At 43.2% G+C, this 20046-nt stretch overlaps 1 protein-coding gene across 2 annotated transcripts in view; it reads right to left on the reverse strand.

The window, feature by feature from the left end:
* The window catches only part of TAFA1 (TAFA chemokine like family member 1), a 216797-nt gene extending 197002 nt beyond the window's left edge, over window positions 1-19795 (reverse strand). Inside the window, exons 1-3 of one of the 2 annotated variants that reach the window (XM_064724264.1) lie at window positions 19716-19795; window positions 18111-18207; window positions 10657-10777 (exon numbers count right to left, since the gene is read on the reverse strand). In XM_064724264.1, the coding sequence (XP_064580334.1) occupies window positions 10657-10777; window positions 18111-18119 (130 nt within the window). In that variant the 5' untranslated portion in view covers window positions 18120-18207; window positions 19716-19795. Of the gene's footprint in view, window positions 1-10656; window positions 10778-12861; window positions 13585-18110; window positions 18208-19715 lie in introns of those variants that run through there. The other variant, XM_064724265.1, reaches the window with a different exon arrangement.
* Between the last annotated feature and the right edge of the window lie 251 nt (window positions 19796-20046).

Here is a 20046-nt window from a genome sequence, read left to right on the forward strand (position 1 = left end):
GATAGGCTAAAAAACAAGAAAGGAACACAAGAAATAATTCATTTCACCTAAAAACAGGGTTTAGGGGGGACTTGCACAGCCTGAACCTCAGAGGATTGACTGCTACAAAGGACTGCTCGATGCCACACTGCTGTAAAAGGTACCAATCAAAACACATGTGGGGTGGGTAGACACCAGAAACCACGACAAAATCTTTCCCACTGGAAGATTCTGATCAGCAGAAACAGTTCTTCCTATAAGTAGTAGATTATTTTATATATATATACACATAATTATATATTTTTTTTTATATTGTGATTTCTATTTTTCCCATTTTTTCTTAGAAAACAATCTATCCTACCAATATCAGGAAGTAGGAAATTCTTTCTAGCATTTCAATTTTTATCAAATAGCTCCATTTTGATCCTTTTTTAAAAATAAAACTGTTTGAAACTCTTTCATTTATTAAGATATTGCTGGTGTTCGAATTGGGATGAAATCAAATAGGATTTTGTTGCTCAAACATCACACACCAAGGTGCATTAACTAAGAGGAGGAAGTTCAGAAAGCCTTTTCCAAAAGTGAGAGCCTTAGGAGCTTACATAAAGGAAGATTTAGAGAAAACAAAGGAAATTGGTTTAGAGGAAGGGAAAGGGAAAATAAAGACTGAAACAGGATAAAAACCTACAGAAAAGAGCTGGTAATCTGCCTTCATTGTGGAGCCTGCACTAAATGACAGCCTCTGTGTCTGGTGATCTCCCAGGGGTGGTTTTGGAGGGTTAGAAATGCAGTGTGCCCTGGATGCTCACTGCCCACAGCCTGCTCCCAGCCAGGGCACCTCAAAATTCCCCTTCCTCCAACTGTGCTTCATTCCATCCTTTGAGCAGGGAACTCCAGAGCTCACATTCACCTCTCTGGACTCAGAAGGGACCAACCAGGCTCATAATGGAACTGGAGTAACCACGACAAGCATGAGATAAATATCTGATAACCACTCAGCTCATTCAATTCAGCGTGCTATCAACAGCAGGAATCAGCATTAAACAATTACCCAATTCTGCCCTCAGGGAAAGAAAGAAATGCAAAATATTTCCAGAGAAGTCATTGAGGAGGATACATTAAACCTCAACAGAATTTCCTGTGTCCTGCCTGGCAGCTCTCCTGACTCCCAGTGTGCTGTGGCAAATTGGGATACACAAGGTTGGGGAATCATTAATGGTTTTTCTCTGCTTTTGCCCACCTGTGAGCCCCATCCTCCACCTCTGCTGGTTTTTAACAGATAGAGGGAAAATCCTGATGTGTCCATATTCCTGGGGAAGCCAGGAGCTGTCACAGACACTTCTCCACTTCACAGGCTTCACTGTGAATTTCCCTCACGCATTAAGATTTCAGTAGAGGACAAATGTCAAGGGAGGGCACAGAAGTGTTGCCCTGCTCCTAGGCATTGAATAATCTCATTTAGGGACAGCTATCAGTGCTGCTTTGGCCTTGTTAATTTTCTCTTCCCAGACACTCACAGCTTTTGTCTACTGCTGTTATCAAGGCATTTGCATGCACTAATCCATGACAAATGGTTTCATTTGATGCACATCTGATTTCCTTGCCTGCCAACTAGAAAGTGATAATAGAAATACCAAGAGAAACTAAATTAGAACTAAAGGAGTCATCTATTTGTTGGAGAAACTCAAAACAAGGTTAGGATAAACACCACCCAGGCAGCTGAATTAATGGAGAAAGCACTCAGATGTCAGCTGAGGAAATACAGTTTCTAATTACCTGGAGGGGAAAAAAAAGCTGCATTTCAAAGCTTCACAAAAAGATACTGCTAAAGAAATAATAATACTACAGATGTAGGAGCTGGCTTAGACACAGTCATTCTCTGTCAGATCCTGCCCCAGCACACTGAAAACAACCAGGAACTCAAAAACCTCTGTGAGCTCAACTCATCCCCTGGGTTCCCCTGTTTCACACAGCAGCGACTTCTGGCTGGCTGACCACACAAATCTGAAACAACTCCATACAAGTAACCAAAAAGAGGAATTTAATGTGTTAATGAAAGTCACAGTAAATTGTGTTAGCTTAGCCATGAGAGCTTATGATTAAACAAAGGTTTTCCCCCAAATTTCTGCTGTTTAATGAAAAGTGCATCCTTGTGTAAAAAGGGGCATCTTCTGAAAACACCAGACCTACTTTAATTTCAGTGCTGCTCTAAACCAAAACAAGAGCTGGTACCAGCCAGAAGGACACACAAGACCCTCCTCATGTTCACCCTGGTATTGAATTTGAGCTCTCTGTGGTCTGGATTCCTCTTGGGGAAGAGGCAGCCACTGGCAGATCTCAATTTCTGCTTCCAGACAGGATTTATGCCTTTATCAGCATGATGACTTGTTTTGGGTAGCTGCTGACAGCTACACAGGTAATTTTTTCCCACAAAGAGGAACACCAAGGCAGAAATAAAGAAGGCACAAAGACATAGAATCACTTCTTAAAGTTTCAACTTAGGAAACTGACTCTTAAAATCAAACAAACTCCCCATATATTAAGTCCTCAGAATTTCCCACTCACTTCCAGTTTTGGCTATAAAACATGAAACAGGCTGGTGCTCAAAGGTTTCTGAACTGTAAAATTAGCCAATTTTTAAAGACATGATAGAAAGCATAGGAATCACTGTATCATAGAAATAAAATAATGGAGTTTTTTATTAATATAATTACAGGAAGTACCTATATCTAGTCATATTTCAGTGTATTTTGCCATACCTTCCTTATCCTCAGCACCTTCAGCCAGTCCAGGAATGAAGCTAAGGTCTCTTCTAAAATGTGTTTTTTTTCAAAATGCAGTGACCTTAATGATATTTTGGTTTTATTTGATCTCATTTCTGCCTGGATTTTGGTTTTATTTCAATTCAGAATGATTCAGAATGTGAACACTTACTTTTTAATATGTTTATACAGGCAAATACATGAGCTACAGATACTTTTAAACTCTGGAACACATTCAGTCACCACTGTGTTATTGGGATTCCTGGGCAGCATGTAGGAAAGAGGTGCTAACCAATAGGTTCCCTTCATTTCTGCATGTTCTTGTAAGAAACAAACATATAAATCAATGAAACCAATTTTCCAAATAAAATGTCCTTGCTTGCTCTCAAGCACTTAATTAAACACCATTAACTCTAGTTTGTTTTGGCAACCAATTAATGTCGTGATCAAATATAAATAGACTCTGCAAGAAAAGATTATAATTAATAAATCCTGAACAACACAGTACAATTGTACAGAAGCCTTACTTGCCAGCAATATTTAGCAGCAGTTTTGGAGAGCATTAATGAGGACAGCAAAAAAGCAAAAATAAAGTTTTAACAGGGGTGCAGTTCAGATCCTGAGGTTTTTGCCTGTACCCAGGCTGATCTGTAGAGTCTTTGGTTGCTGACATTATTTACAACACAGAAAAATCACAGTCCCAGGTTCCTCACTTTGCAACAAACTGGTGTGTAAATGCATAGGAGTCTTTAATCAAGTTCTCCACAGATATAACTCTCACTTGTACACAGTTTAGTTGACAGTGTATTTTACCTTTTTCCCAAATTTTTGGTAGGTTCAAAATGAGGGTTCTTGATTCAGATTTGTCAGCTACAGAAAACTAAATTAATCCAGCAGACCATTGGATCATGCATGAGGATGGATTAAAAACATTCTTTAATCTGAACCAAGAGCTCTCCTGATAATCAAGAGACAAGGATCACTGTTTAAGCTGGTTTTTAGTTGCCTATTCATTTAGTAACAGTTAAGGTACATGGTATACAAATAAAACTTAACTGTTCATGGTAGAAATATTTGTGCCCAATTCCAAAAATCTCCCAGCATGTATGGCTGGGTGGGATTTGCTCATGGAGAGCTGGTTATTCCCTGGGTTACCTGGAACTCAGAGACACTGCACCACAATGAGGGTACCCATCCCAACAGATTGTTCATGTGCTGTACTTCACTCACTGATTCTCAAGGAATGCCTTTCACATCATCCAAAAATGAGTAAAATTTTATATCCCTGCCATCATTTCAGTTCCCAAGCCCAGCTGTTTTCTCAAAATAAGGATTACAGTGGAACAGTAGGACAGAGTTATTGATTATCATGATAGCAACAGTGATCCTGCACACTGCTGTCACTGTAGTGACCTTTCAAGAAGGGCAGGAGTGCTTTCTTCACCCACTATGAAGGGGCAAACTGGTATTCCAGAAGAAATACAGAAAGCAAGAGAGAGATGTCAAAAAACAATCTAAATAGAGCGTAGAAATATGAGTCACAGAAACACTGGGCTGTGTAACTTCATTCAGCTTAATTTACACCCCCGATTCCCCATTGTGCATCACTGCCTGACTCTCATAAATTTAGACTCCAACTGTGCTGCAGTCCTCGTGGTCCCTTCCCAGGGCACACTGAACAGAAAGCTCCAGCATCACTCCCATGCAAAGGAGTAAGATCAGCTGGAGAAAACTGCTCTGTATAGGGCATCTGAAAACAGCAAAAAATGCCGAGTTCCACCAGGAAAAAAAAACCAAAAATCTTGCTCACAGCACAGGTTGGTTTCACAGAGTGGAAAGAAAAACATTCTGAAAGAAACACAAATATTACAGACAGTACAGGGTAAAATAATATCAAACTTAAAGGGGAAAACACATCAATCTTATGAAGCAATGCACTTGAATATTACTTTTTAAAATATAAATGAGCCTTGGACTAAAGCAGGCTAATCATTAAAGGCATGTTTCTGATGTTATCAGCAGAAACACTTCAGTGCAGAGCAATGTAGTCTGCCTCTGGGGTTTATTATTTGTAGGTGCCAAATTTTCCTTGGGATTTTACCACCCCAAAATGAATTCCCACAGTCTTTAAGGCCATGACAGCGAGCTACAAATAGTGGTGTGCACTGAAAGGTCCCTGCATGACTCACAGGGCCTCGAGGCTGCACTTGGAGAGGGAGGCTCAGCACAGGGCTGGGAGCAGGAGATGCTGCCAGGGCCAGCACAGCAAGAGGAGATTTTTGGTCCCTGCCTCCCCAGGGCAGCTCCTTGCACAAGTGTCTGCCTGCAGAGAGGCCTGAGGGAGAGCTGAAGTGGCTGAAATGGCACGGGATGGGGACAGGAGCATGGCCAGGAGGAAGGGGGACTAAACCAGAGCACAGAGAGTGTCAGTGCAAAGCACCAGCACAGGAGGCATCATCCCATTGTCCCTGTGGGAGCATTTTGCCATTGCTGGCTTGCACAAGGTGTGCAGTGAAGGTGACCCCAGGAGCACACCCACAGGAAAGGTGGCACCCAACAGGGGGAAAAAGTGGCACTCAATGGGGTGGAGGGAAAGGTGGCACCTCACAGGGAAAGCAGCCAAGCTTGCAGCAGCTCCTGGGGAGCCCCCCATGGCTGCTCAGGCCTCAGGGCACACCCTGGCCCTGCTGCTCTTCACAGCCCATGGAGGTGACACTCCTGGCTCCCTCCAGGTTACTCCATCTCCCTGGATGAGCAGTAAGCAGGCAGCACATTCAGCAGTCACTGGTGACAGCTCTGCCCCACCTGCACCAAGCTGTGAGGATCCCAGCTGCCCTTCTGCTCCTGCACTGACCAGCCAGGGAGGACAGCCTGACCCCTAGCAATGCCAACCTATCCCTTCCCCTTTACTTCCCCTGTGTCCCAAGCAACAGACCCCAAAAACTTCCCATGGCTAACTCTATCTCCAAGCACACCCTGGAGCCATGATAGCTTTGTTTCAGAGGCTTGATTTTTCAGGAAAAAAAAAAATATCAAAAGCCCAAAATCACAGGGTGCAATACTTCTGATCAAGTCTGCTGCTGTAAACAAGCCCATCACACAAGCACAGCAGGCAGTTCATTGCCATCATGCTGCTAGAAACCCTACCTCATGCTTAAGTGTTGACTTTATCACTTCAGTTCTCTTTCTAAACAAAGTACGTGTCCACATACATCCAAATGTATTTTGTGTGTGACCAGGAACACAGTAGGTACTTACAACCTGGATTTCTTCACTTAGCAGTTGGTAATTTCACATTTCCAAGAGCAGCCTGTCAAGGCCAGGTGTGTATAACAAAGGTATCACAAGGGAGATCTCTCCAGTGAGTGACTGGAACAGCTCCTTGTGAGCAGGATTTTCTGACTGCAAACAAACCAGGGCACTGTGCTGCTTCCTGAGCATTTGCTGGAGTAAATAAAAAGTGAGTTAGACCTTAGAACTTAAAAATGTGCTGATTTTAATTAACACAGCAAGAAACAATAGCTGTCACCTTTCATGGCCATGGCTGGCTGTGCTCCTGCCTGGCAATTTGAACACTGTATACTGAAGGCAACAGTTTGCATTCACACCATGTGATTAATGAAACACAATTCTTACTAATCACAGAAACTTTTATGTATTAACTGCCTAGTGCCACACTTGCTTCTGTCCACAGCAAGAGCAAAAATCCTGCTGAACTCACCTTCCCAATCTCAATTGCTCTACAAAGTACAGACATTTTATTTAAACTTTCCTGAGGAATTAGATTCAAAACCCTGCCTGTTTTGAACTGAATAGCCACATATATGGGGCATATGAAAATAGCAGACCTTTTGAAATGTGAAAATATGCAGTTTACCCCAGGGCTATAAAAAAATCAGTGGGAAGGCCAAGATCAGAACTAAGACATTTTTTGCTCACAGCCACATTCTACAGTTTCTGCAAAATGCTGTCTACTGAGAAACATGCTCACAGCATCCTTAGGTTGATGTTCCTAGTTAGTTGGTGCAGAATTGCTTTGAGACTGATTTTTCTGTCTCGTAATCTGTAGTACAGAGAATCACTTCTTGAGAAGATTTTTAATAGGCACATCATTAACTACTGTCACAATAAAAGGTACTTCATGTTTAGCATTATAAAATTCCAGCCTTGATTCAGTCCATGATTTCTTCCTCTGAACAGGCCTACTTTTAATTAACATATTTGCAAATGTCAGCAGTGCTACAGTGGATACTTTTTTCTGCTTGTGTGTGCCTTCCATCTTTACACTGCACACCAGACTAACTTGATGTGTACCTAATTCATTTGCACAAACTTACAGGTCAATCCTATGTCCTTCCAACACACGGCCACTGTTGTCACCTATGATTAGCTGAAAGATCCAATACCTTGTTATGGAACAAGCTCAAAATTTTGTAAAGAATTGCATAATTGAAAGGGTAATGGGTGCTTTATTTATTTTTTAAACTTGAATCCTGTACTTGGCTAATATCTTATGTCACCAAACCCCAGCATCTACTTCCTGCTGCTGGGAGGATCAATCCTGTCAATCAGATGATCAATGAACTATCACAGGCACTCAGATAACTCTGCAAATTACCGTGGCCACTCTAACCCCTCAGGCCAATTCCACAGCCCTACAACTCTGTGTATCTTAGAGACCAAAACAACCAGCATGGAATTCTTTTCATTACCACTATTTCTTCTTAAATCACACAGAAATGACAAGCTTGCACAGAAGATGGAGATTTGTTTCCACATAAAGTTATTTCCTGTGAATGCTTTCACACATCCTTTGCCTAACATGATTTTCATGAAAATGAAATATAATCATAAAAAACCCTGCAGAAAGCCATGAGCATTGCCCAAGGGGAATTACACTGCAGTTGGGTTCTGCAGGTTTACTCCCAGGTCTCCTCTTCCTCACCTACCCAAGTCAAAAGGAACAGGCACCAAAATTTAAGGGCACTAAAGAGCAGCACTCAAAGTTCTCACTGTGTTAATGAGGCAAGAAAGAATTAATGAACATGCACAAATAATACAGCATCATCCATCTCATAAGCAAGCAGTATTTACTATGGCCTTACTACCTGTGCCCACCTGCCAACATTTCACAGAAAATAAAGTCACAAATACTGTCATGTAGAGCAGTTTGTCACATTTGTTTCCAGGTTCATACCTTCTGCTAAGTCATCTAACTGAACAAAGAAGTACTGAATTATAAAAATGAAAAATTATACTGCACTGGAAAGAGGCTTTAAGCGTCTGTGATTGCACAGGGTGTTAAAATCAATTTCAACCCATTCAGATACTTGCTTAAGAAAGTTTCTGGGAGGAAAAAAAAAATATCAAGCTCAGAAATCTCTGATGATAAACTAACCTTTTAATATATTGCCCTTGATTTCCAGGGTTTCCAAACTGGATTAACTGCTGTGGTCCAGATGGATATATTCACTGTGCTAATCCACTGTGTTCAGTTCAAGTTTATTATGCTAAATACACTCCAAGAGGATTTTATCTTCTACCTGCACCTTCCTGTGCTCAGTGAGACTCTTCTATTCATCAAGAATGAGAAGCACAAGATGAGGTGGAACCTGCCCTTTTAATTATCTTGTACCAAAGTGGCCCCATGATGGAGATGAACTGCTCAAACTCTCTTATTTTAGGGCAGCTCATTATCTATGCATGATCACAAACTGAAAGGAAAGGTATGCTGAGCATGCTATTGATTACAGCTCTATCTGCCATGATTCAATAAGTTGAAATTTCATACACCAAGTATTAAATTACTGAAATTATGCTTTGGCTTATCTGCATCCATTTTTTATTCACTTTTATTTGGCTGAACATTTTAATCTTACTTACACAATTTCCAACTAAAAGTAAACTACGCATTCCTAATAATATAAATATGAAAAATAGGGTGTGCTCAGGGACTGCAGTTGAATACATTAAAATCACTCAGTTTGCTAGTTAACACATTTCCATCCCTTTTATGTACAACCTTTCACATTCAGTTGGCAGACTGCAAATTCATGGCCTTATAAAAAAAACAGTGTCTTGATTTTCTGTTGTGACAGCAGAAATCGCCCAAAATATCTGAGAGTTTCCCTAAAGGACACTCACTGGCTGGTACTTCCCAGGTGCAGCACAATCTGAATTTGAGGTGAACATCATGTCAAATTCCACTCATCTGTCAATGTAGTGGGTTATTTCTTGAGAGACTGAAATTGGCTGCCTGGGATCAGAACACCATCAATCTTATTCATGTAGGGTGCAGAGAAGCTGCCGGAGCCAGGCTCGCAGGAGGGAAAGCTTGGCTGCTTCTAAGTAGGTGATGAGGCAGCTGTAAAACCTTCACTCTATCTGTAGCACATCCCTGAGTGAAAGATTTTGTCATTTTTCACATTTCCCCAACATTTGGTATGCATTCAGTGTCTTGCTGTTCTTGCTTCATAAAAAAGGTGATTTTTCAAGCTTAGGCAAATGTTGCAGAGCTCTGGATCTGCCCAGCTCTCATTTTTTCTCATAATGTCACTTGTTTCAACTGATTCCATAAAGTGATATTACATTTTCCCTTTACATACCTGTGCAGCTGGGCTCTTTTTTCCCCCCTTTCCTTCACTAGGGACACACTGAAATAACCAGCAGCATTTCTGATAATTGCACTATAATAAATCTCTGCAAGTCCCAGATAAGTCCTTCACCCCTCAAACTTCAAGCACTCCCAGATTTCCAGTGCCAGGGGGTAAAGGTGAAACCCTTGGTTAATCTGATGCTCTAACATGGGCACTGAGACCTGGCCTAGCAAGGATTTTGGTCTACTCCTCTGTAACATTTATGTTTTACTAGAACAAGCCAAGACAATGCCAATACCTGCAATTTCTGGGCAAGAAATGTACTTGGGAAAACTCTGAGTTTTAAAGTTGCCAATGACCTGTGTTCAAGCCCATCTGTCTTTGAAGGGATATCATTTGATCAAAAAAAAATTAAAATATTAATTGCCACATTGTAAGATGACTCATCACTGTGAGTTAACACTTTCCATCTTTCATTTCTACAACTCTTAGAGCCCCTCCCACCTTTTCTTTGGATTCAAATTTGGTTAAGTGACATTCTTGGCCCATCTAATTTTAACCAGATGAAAACACTGTGCTAGAAAATGCCACTACCTCAATTTTTAGCATAGCACATTCTTCAAAGTGCAATTAGCAGTTGAAGGAGTTATGTGATCCATTCCTATTATTAAAAACACAATAAAACCACTGCTGTGCTGTCCCTGCAGACCCAGCAGCCCAAGTGAGCTGTGTTCTCCACTGCTAACCTGTGGGATTGATTCTGCCTTTACAGGCACTGCACTCTGTTCACAGTCCCAAATTCTCCTCCAGGACACACTTTTGCAGCCCCATCAATTTCAGAGGTAAACTTGAGAATCTCTGAGTGACTGTGCCTCCTTTAACCCAAGGCAAACATCCGATCTCCAGTTTCAGTGCCTGTGGTTTAAGGAACAAACCTGAACCCGGTTTGGGTCAGATAAGCACAAAGTTCCACAAACCTGTGCTCTCACAGTGTCCAAGTTCTACAGAAATTCCAGAACTTCACCAAATGGGAAGAAGAAGAGAGAGAAACAAGGACACAGAAACTGAACTGTTACCCACAATGGGATTTTTCTGTTGGGCAATTGTTAGAAAATGACATTAAACATGACTATTCCCACATTGGATTGGCAAAGCACAACACACATTAGACTCACCAGAAAACAGATGCTGTGCAATACAAAGGCAAACAACTCATAAAACTTAAATGATAAAGAGAATTTTGATTAGTCAATCATTTATCAAGACAGACAGGAGCACGGGCAGAGAGCCTGCAAGCCCAGAGCTGAGCTCAGTCCTACCTGGTCTGTGCAGGTGATGCTGCTGGAAAGTGTGATGGAGGGACCCCTGACAGAGCAGCATTGCACAGGCACTTATCCACAAATACAGGACCCAGGACATTGCAGAGACCACTGCCATTCTCTAAACAAAATATTAGACACACATTATTATCCAATGCCTTCCAGCACACACAATAGTCAGCTTCCATTACAACAGTGGTTTTAATATTTTTCTTTTTCACTCCTTTTGCTAAATGTCTTTTGATTATCATTCCCCCCCTGCAGGATGCAATTGTTGTACAACAAAGGTCATGCCCAAAAAGGACAGCTGAGGTAAAGAGACATCAACACAGGAGCCTGGGTAACTTTAATAATTCAGTGGTAAAAATCAAACTGTAATAATCTGAGGGCTGAAAAAAACCACAATATAAATAGAAGCTGGGAAATATTCTCACACTGATCCATAGCTCAATTTACAAGGGAGTTAAAAATATAAACCAAATTGTAAAAAGTCACAACACCAGCTGGAAAAAACCAACATGATGTCCAGACAGTATCAAAGCTGCTTTAAATACACTGCAGAAAGACATAACATATCCTCAGCTATCCAAGACATATTGCCAAAATACTCCATCCCCAAAACTAAAAAGGCTATTACTGACCCAGAAGGTAACAGTACATTGTTTGGTTTTTTGCTTTTGCAAGCATTAATTATTAATTATGCTTTTGTCTACCAAACAAAGTAATTGTTTCTCAGAATTATGTTCTAATCCCCTGATGAAATCAGCTTCCTTTTGTTCGACCTGTGCATGCACAAGGACTGGAGTACGGCCACACTGAATTTCAGATGTGCTCTATAGAAGATTTGATGCTTCCGCAAAGCAGACTGTGTCAAAATTTTAAAAATATTCCCTTTGCAAAGGGAAAAGGCAATTTCTTTGTCTGCTGGTGCTGGTGTACTTGGCCATGCAGTGCAGACAACTCTTTTTCCATACTTGTGCTCATGGCTGTACTAACTGGGTGAATTTCCCTCTGACTTGTTAACTTCAGCAGCTCTTGCTCAGTGCCTGCAAGGATCAGGAGGTTTGCAAGGCTCAGCTACGCTACACATCGTCCAGTTCCCCTAACAGCACCTTGTGCTGCATTTCAGATGGGCAAATTAATCAAACTTCAGGCACTCTCCTCACTCAGCCAATGACGGGATGCTGCTCTCTATCTAATAATCCAATCAGCTGAACATCATTTTCACAGAGCAAGAAAGACTTTGAAAGATTCAAATCTCTCACATGGAAAAAAATCATGTCTTTACAAAAAAAAAAAAAATCTGCATGAAATATCAGGGGATTTCTACACTAGGAAGATGAACAATATTAAAATAGTGAAATGCTGTGGCAATAAAATATATGCATATAAATCCTTTTTTTTTATCCTGATTTTAAAGCAGCAGAGTCTTTGGGAAGCTTTTTAAGTCTAATTAGTTGAAATGAACCACATAAACTGACAAGTATAATTAATAGAGAATACCAAAACATTATTTTGATCAGCATGAGGCTCTTCCTTTCTCTGTACTGAGTGCTTGATGCACTGCTTGGTGTATAATTAATTTCATTTCCAACTGTTTGCTTTGCAGTATACAATGCACTTTTTCTCCTCTCTTTTTAGACCCATTTATCTTGCAAAATAGATTCAATCTCCTCAGATCAGGGAGCTCCCGGGAGGCTTCCCGTGTCTTCAGGAATTAACACCTTCTTGTCGTAATTGGTGCTCCCGTGCTTTTTATACCCCAAGGCAAAGGGAAAGGTGAGCCTCACGCAGGGGAATTTCAGGTAATCAGGTTATTTAAACTGAACTTTAAAAATCCCAGTCAAAGAGCGAAACTTCCACAACCTGCTAAATGCTCCTGTGTCTTTCCTCCGGCATCATGTTCTTCACACATGGACAGGAGACTTTACCCACTCATGCTTTAAAATTAGTTTATGTGGCTTTTTAAAATATAAAATCCTCTCTCAAACATTTGCTATTTCAAACTACCTTTGCTCAAACCCAGCGTTTCTTACAAATATTTCTTCATGCACTCGTTCATCAGCAAACTGTCACACACATACAATTTCACCCAGAGATCATCTTATCATTAATATAGAAACACAGCAGTGAATATTTTCCACTTATTATCTGAGGAGTTCCAGATCTGCTTTCTGAATCTTAAATCCTGAGGAAGCTCCTTACCTGAGTAATCCAACCAAGAGCAGAGCACTCTAGTAGTGTTCATCGGAAAGATCTAATACTTTTTTAAATCCATCTGTACCACAATAAGAGATTTCTTTTATAGCTTCCCAATAATCTTCTTTATCAGGATTAAAAGTAGAAAAAAAAAAGAAGCAAAAAAATCTCTTTTTCGTTACAAATCCTGTTTCCAGAGTAAAGAAGACATCTGAGCTCTCAGACTGCCGTCAGAAAAGTGGCCAAGGTTTGAGGGGTGGAAACCTTCTCATTTTCACCTTTAGATCATTGCCGAGCATCCCCTTGTGCTGGAGGAGCCCTTCGGAGGGGTCTGGCGGCGAGGAGCGGCTCGCAGGACACGCGAGGCCGAGCAGCAGCCGGCGGCTGAGGGCAGCGCGGCCGCGGCTCCGCACGGGCGGCACAAGGCGGCGGCTCCCGGACCTGCCCGAGCCTATTTCAACACATCCCCGCTCGGGAGAGTATCACATGTGCCTTAAAGCGACACAGCCCTCGCTCAGCCAGCGACTGGAGCTGCATTTAAATAGCGGCAGCAGAGCCCGCACGGCGCAGGGGAGCGGCCGCTCCGGCTGCGGGAGGCGGGCGGGGATGGGAGCGGGGAGCGCCGGGGGCTGCGCGGCCTCCGAGGCGCCTGGGACGGGCTGGTTCCGCCAGCACAGCCTTTATCCGCCAGCCTTCATCCCCCAGCACCTGTTCACCAGAGGAGAGCGAGACTTAAGGAGTCTCCTGCCTTGCACATGCCTGGGAAGGGGAAGGGAGGTGCAGGGAAAGGGGAGCGAGGCTCACGGCAGAGCCGGAGACTCCCTCACCCTCCCAGGGGCTGTCCAGCACCTCGCCACAACTCTCAGGGGAATCTTTGTCTTTCCATCCAACTCCATTTCCGAGCCTTCTCTGCAGACAATGGGGAAAGAGCTCTGATTTACTCCCAAATGCAAAAGCTCAGCTATGCCAGATTATTTATTGCAGTTATTTATTCTCCACGTCTTAAGTGGCCATTTACAGGAATGGAGTGGTTTCCTCTCCCTCTCGTACCATATGTAATTATTTTTTTTAAAGAGCCATTGTATAGACTTAGTACATACCATTCACTTGGCATTACAGCTCTTATGTCTGCCTACAAAAGAAAAAGGGCTTGGAGACAAAACAGAAACTTCCATTTTGAGAGCTCAGGATGTGTGCTACAACACAATGTGGGATTATTTGTTTTCCCCCGGGATAACCTGTGGTAGAAGAGTGTGCCACCTTCACTAAATGCTCACCAGCACAAGACACCAAAGAATAGTAAATAATAATAGCACTAAGTACTCTTACACTCAAGTACCTCCACCTCAGCACCTGAGGACATCTATCTCAATGCAGACTCTGAGAGGTGCAATGAGCTCACCTGACAGATCACATCCTCCTCTGGAGCTGCTGTATTTTATTGGTAATTCACACCAAGTATTTGGCCCTGCAGACCAACAGAGATGTTGCACTGGTCTCTGCCACAATGCTCAGAGCAGGTCTCTATTACAGCCTTAACACAGTGAAGCAATTGGTGGCAGGTGGGTGTGACAAAGTGACACAGGAGATCACTGGCCATGGACTCTCCCATCAGGTCCCTGAGCAGAGCTAGGGACCAGAGAGTGGCCCAGGCCAAGCCTCACTGACCAGAGATGCTTTCAATGGGTCAACATTTTCTTTTCAGGTGCTCTGTTTGAAAACACGTTGTGGTCTGGGATATAATGATATGTTTAGTAAGGGCTTTCTTGTTTTCCTGCAGAATTTCCTTAGACATTGAAGGACAGCAAAGAACTGAGGTAGTTATTACTTTCTGGCCTCAGAAGGATCTAGAAGGCTCAAGAAAAGTGGATGAGAGGCAACAAAACCCATTAAGTACTGAAGAGCAAGGTAGGTACCTTGTAGCTACCCTGGATCAGGTACAGCCAACAGCAGGAGTCAGCAGGAGGAGGCTGCTGGGGTTTGCTGCAGAATGCTCGAGGAATTCAATCCCATGGGAATACAGAGAGATTTCTGCAGCTCCTGGGAGGGGCAGGTGATGGGGATTTAATTGAAAATAAACAACTGTTTAAGATACATCCCTTTTAGGACTTTGTGGGAAATATACAAGTGAAATATACAGAGTGGGAAAGATACAAGTGAAACATACAGAGTAGGGAGGTGTGAAGAAAGATGAAGGAGAAGGGTCTCAAGCAAATATCTTCTAAGAAACTCAAAAGCCTTGTGGACAGCAGGAAGAATCAGACAAACTGTGACCACACACCTTGGCAGAGTAGGCAGAGACAGATTTATGCAAGATACAGATTTATGTAAGGTACAGCAGACCTGTCACTCTGCCAAGCACTGCTAACTCCCAGCTCCATGAGGCTAATGCCACCATAACCCCTGACAGATGCTGCTATTGCTCAGGACAAGCTCTGCAGAAACAGGGGACATGTTGCTTCTGCAGGGTAGGGGGGAGATCAGAGGGACAGAGAGAATATTAAACAGGCTGTGCTTGCAGCCTCTCCCTGCCCTGGCTCCCAGCATCAGACAGGAGCACAGGAGTCCTTGGCACATCTTGCAGAAGCATCCTCACACCTGCTTTGATGTCTTTGCTGCCAATTTTAACTTTCAGTGGACCAACAAGACATCAAACATTTTCCTCTTGCCCTCTTTGCTAAGCACAGTGCCATATTCACCTGATGGTTTGGGGTTTACTCAGCCTCCTCAGCTGGCTCTGACAGGGAGGGGATGATGCTCTACAAGCACCTCTGGGCCTGTTTTGAATGTGGGGCTACTGACCCTGACACCCTGGGAAGAGAAAATAGGAAGGGAAAAAACCCACAAGTGAGCAGTCTGCACATTTCAAAATGCTTTCTCATGGAAAGGGAAGGCTGCAAGTAATTTGTCTCTAGACAAGAGGAAGATGGGACTAAAGCTGGTTTCCTGTGGAATGGGAGCTCCTGGCAGTGTTGGGTAAATAAATCCATAAACACCCTTTGGGTTACATGGTCTGTGTCTGACTGCTGGGAGGTGAAGTGTCAGGAGGGGCTCCTTCCATCCCCACTCTGACATCCCCACCTGATGGGACACAGGAGAGGACAGACACCAGCACCTGAGCTGTCCCAGCTTGAGAGCATGGACACTGCCCATCCACAGCTCTGAGAGACTCCACAGGGCTGCTGGCACAGACCATTACTCTGGATGGCATCTCCAAGATTGCAAGGGGTCAGAAGGAACTCAGCTGTCTTTGAGAATCTGCCCCACACCCAGGGCTGCATGCACAAGGAGAACAGCCTCTCCCTCATGCTTCCACCATTCATCTAGAGATGCCAAGTGAATGACAAAAATAGGCAAATAAAAATAAATGCTCTTCCCTGCCTGGACCTCTATTTATCACAATTTTTTGGGCGCACAGAAAAGGACAGCATATGCAACTCAGGCAGGCTCATGCAGACAGCAGATTGGTGCTTGCACCCAAACAGGGGCCTCTGGCCTCTGCTTTCTGCATGCTGCCTCCTCTGCCTCCCTCTCCTCCTCCCCCACAGTTGCCTTTTCCCCATGAAGGGGTTTAACACCACACATCCAGGCTCATATTTCACAGGGTCTGGAAAAGGCTCACCACCTTGGAAATGCAGAGCTCCTCCGTTCCAGTGTTCCTGGGACAAGGAGGCTTTGCTTTTCACAGATTGCATTCTCCACCCCTCCCAGCTGCTTCCACCCACCCTACAAAGCTCCTTCCCATATCCCAGCCTCTCCCCTGGCTGCTGCCTGGGCAACAGGCACTGCACACTGCAGCTCCTCCCCACCTAAATGTTCCTTCCCAGGTGAGCCAAGTGCAGTCTCACAGCAAATTTTACCTCAGTTCCACCAAAAGCCAGATTTCTGACACTCATCCAAGGTTCACAACATGAGTGGAAGCTTTATCAAAAACCTGGCAGAGCTGTTTTGCTTGGCCTCCTCCTGTCCTCACAGATATTTTCCTCCACTGGGAGCCATCCCACATGGATCCCCAGCAGCTGAGCATGTGAAGATGGAGCTGCCTACACGTGATTGCCTGAACAGCAATGCTGTGAAGCCCAGGGTAAAACCAGCCAAGGAATCCTCAGCCAGGGCCCTGAGCCTCCCTGTGTTTCTGGCTCCTGGTTGTTTTCCTTTCCCCTAGTGGAACAGGAAGCACAAAGAGGATTCCTTTGGTACAGGGGAGCACAGGTTTATCACCTCCCTGGACACAGTTTGGCCCAGACAAACACTCACAGCCCACAATCATTGAATGAGTGCAGCAATGTTTGATGTTCTGTGTGCACATCCCCTCTGCTCAGCCAGGAGCTCCACTTCATGTTCAGAACTTTTGATGGATACATTCCCAGGAAAACCTTCCTCATCCTGAGACTTCCTTTCTCAGTCCTCACCACTTTTCTCCCTCTCTTGCAGGAGATCTAATCCAACCTCAGTGACCAAACTGAATCCATTTCCTTTCTTGCCCTTCCTATGTCTTCAATGACAACATGAAATCTTTCTGTCTGTATTGTAAGGTTTGCTCCTCCTACAGCTTTTTCCAGTGACAAGAGAAGATGCACTGTTTTTTCTGGAGTCAAACAAGAAAAGCTTTGCCAGAAAGATACAACATTTTTTCATTAAGGGAATAAACACCAAAGATTTGTCTGGCTGTGCCCACAGCCTCCACTGACCAACACAAAGACCCCACACACACCAAGAGCCTGAGAGAGCAGAGCTGAACAACATGAGCAGGGAAACCCCTTCCCATGGGATCACCCCAGGGGCTGGTGCAGACAGATTTTGTCCCACCTCAAGTACAGGATGTTGGGAGATGTGCTGTGTTTCCAGCCCAGGTGCAGACATGGATATCAGGATGCAGCAGCACAGCACACTCAGAGATGCTCCACCTGCTGCTCTTGGCCCCTTTCCACCCTCTCATCCCTGGCACATCCCTGCTCTGCCTCTCCCTGCTGCCTCAGCTACACCAAACCTGCTTGGCAGAAGCAGCACTTTTGTCAACCATCCCCAAGTTCACAGGGAGGATCCAAGCAGGAAGATGACACAACCACAGGGCAAAAAGAAGCCAACCAAAAAACCTCAACCTAACAAAACCCCACAAAAACCACAGGAGCACAATATGTAGCTTGCATTGGAAAACAACAATTAAATAACAAGTCTGAATGTTGATAAAAGCAGGGAGAAGTGAGAACAGAACACAAAATGAAGGATTCTCACAATTGTTCCTCCCAGCCTACCTTAAACATGTGGCTACTCCTTGTCAAAGGGATGTCTGGTCTTCCCAATTACTGTGTTTGGGAGGCAGGGATTCTGCTTTTTACAGTTTTCCAAAGCCTAAGAGGGGAGAGAAAGAAAAAAGAACACATCTATATTTGTCAGGGAAGTTTATATCACAAAAGTTTATGTCCTAGTTATTTTTAAAGTATGTAGGACAACGCACACAAAAATTCTCAACCCTTATCTAGAACTTGCCATTAGCTGACAAGATCAGCACTTGCTGAGGATTAACAAGATGAATTGTCTGTGCAGTACATTATCATCAGGAAAAAAATTAATAGCACTCAATACATTTAAAATATAACCAGCAAAACATGACTCTGCTCAGGATATCATGGCAGGTAAACATAACCATCATGTCATGGAGATCTGCTGTCCATTTCATTTCAGTTCAGAGATACCAAAAAGCAAAGAAATCTAAGTTAAAACAGCCCATGAGCTGATAGCAGTTCATGGCTTCTTGTGATACTATTAGCCTTTATCTATAGCTAGAGAGCTCATCCTGATCTGAAAATCCAGAAGCTTTTCATGGATTCCCAAATTCATCCAGCACAAACTCAACACCTCCAGCTGACTCTTAAAAGAGCCAGCTTGAGCCCATTACATAAAATGCTGTTGGAATAGTCCCAGTTTGAAAACAAACTATTACTTTTGTCAGGCTGCAGCTGCTTTTCCAGACCAGAAAAACCACATTACAGGCAAGATCCCCCTACTTGGGCAAATCATGGGTCAGAGGCTGCATGAACTGAAAATTAGTGTATCTATAGCCAGAGGGGACATTTGGCATTTGATATATCACTTTCATTATATCAAATATCAGTCCTAATATCACAGGTTTAGCATCTACTTTTGCTGCTGAAAAGTCAACATTTACATGAAGGTGCAAGTGTTTTTAATACTTACAAAATAAATAAAATAAATCCAAGAAAAGCATTCAAAAATTTGGGAAGCAAATTCCCTGTGGGGAGCTCAGATATGGTCACTGGGTTGTATTCACTCCCTCTACACTTGTTATGTTCCTAAATTTCAGTTAAACTTAATAAAAAAATAGCTCTCTAATATTATTTCAGCAGCTTTAGAAGCAGGGTTGAACTCAATGGTCTTCAGAGGCCCCTTTCAACCCTAAACATTCTGTGAGTCTGTCATTATCATGAAGTAATATAAAAAAAGGAGGTTTCAACAGTTTTAAAAAAGCCTTCTCTGTCAAATTTGACATATTTCAGACATCAGCATAGAAACAAAACTATCTAGAAGACAAATTTCCCCCTAAAACATTGCAGCAAGTCAGCCCCAGCTTGATGGCCCCTCTCTCTCCTCTTGGCAGACTCCTCCAGCCCAGCCAGCCTTCCACCTTCTCCTGGCATATGGACAACTGTAGGAAAAGCTGCCAAACCCATACAAAAAGTTGTTACACAGACCAAAGCTCAAAAATACATCAACCCTTTTCCAGTCCTATCAGAAGCAAAAAATTTCCCCAACAAACCATGAAAGCTCAAAGCCCAAACCATGAACAAAACCAGCAAACCACTCCACAACCCCCAAAATTCTATTTCCCAAAGACTCACCTTAAAAAACAAACAAATACCCAAAAATCAGGTCTGAAGTCAGAGGCAGGTTTAGTTTTTGGTTCTGCTTGCCTCTACCTTAGACTACCTAATTTTTATTTTCCCTTCTAACTCCTTTTGGCTGCTTGTGAAACTCAAAGGCAGCAAACCCCACCACCCTCCTCTTCCTCTCAGTGTCTTTCCTCTCTACAGGGAGCTTTTATAAACTCAAACCACCTGAACACTGGGAGGAGCTGGTTTGAAGGCTCAAAACACCACCAGGTACAAAATGTTATTTTGTTAGAGCAAATCCCAGTGCTCAGGCACACCCAGGCTGATGTGGGGAAGGTGC

This window comes from Zonotrichia leucophrys, chromosome 12 (genome assembly GCF_028769735.1).
Source record: "Zonotrichia leucophrys gambelii isolate GWCS_2022_RI chromosome 12, RI_Zleu_2.0, whole genome shotgun sequence".
NCBI classification, from domain to species: Eukaryota; Metazoa; Chordata; class Aves; order Passeriformes; family Passerellidae; genus Zonotrichia; species Zonotrichia leucophrys.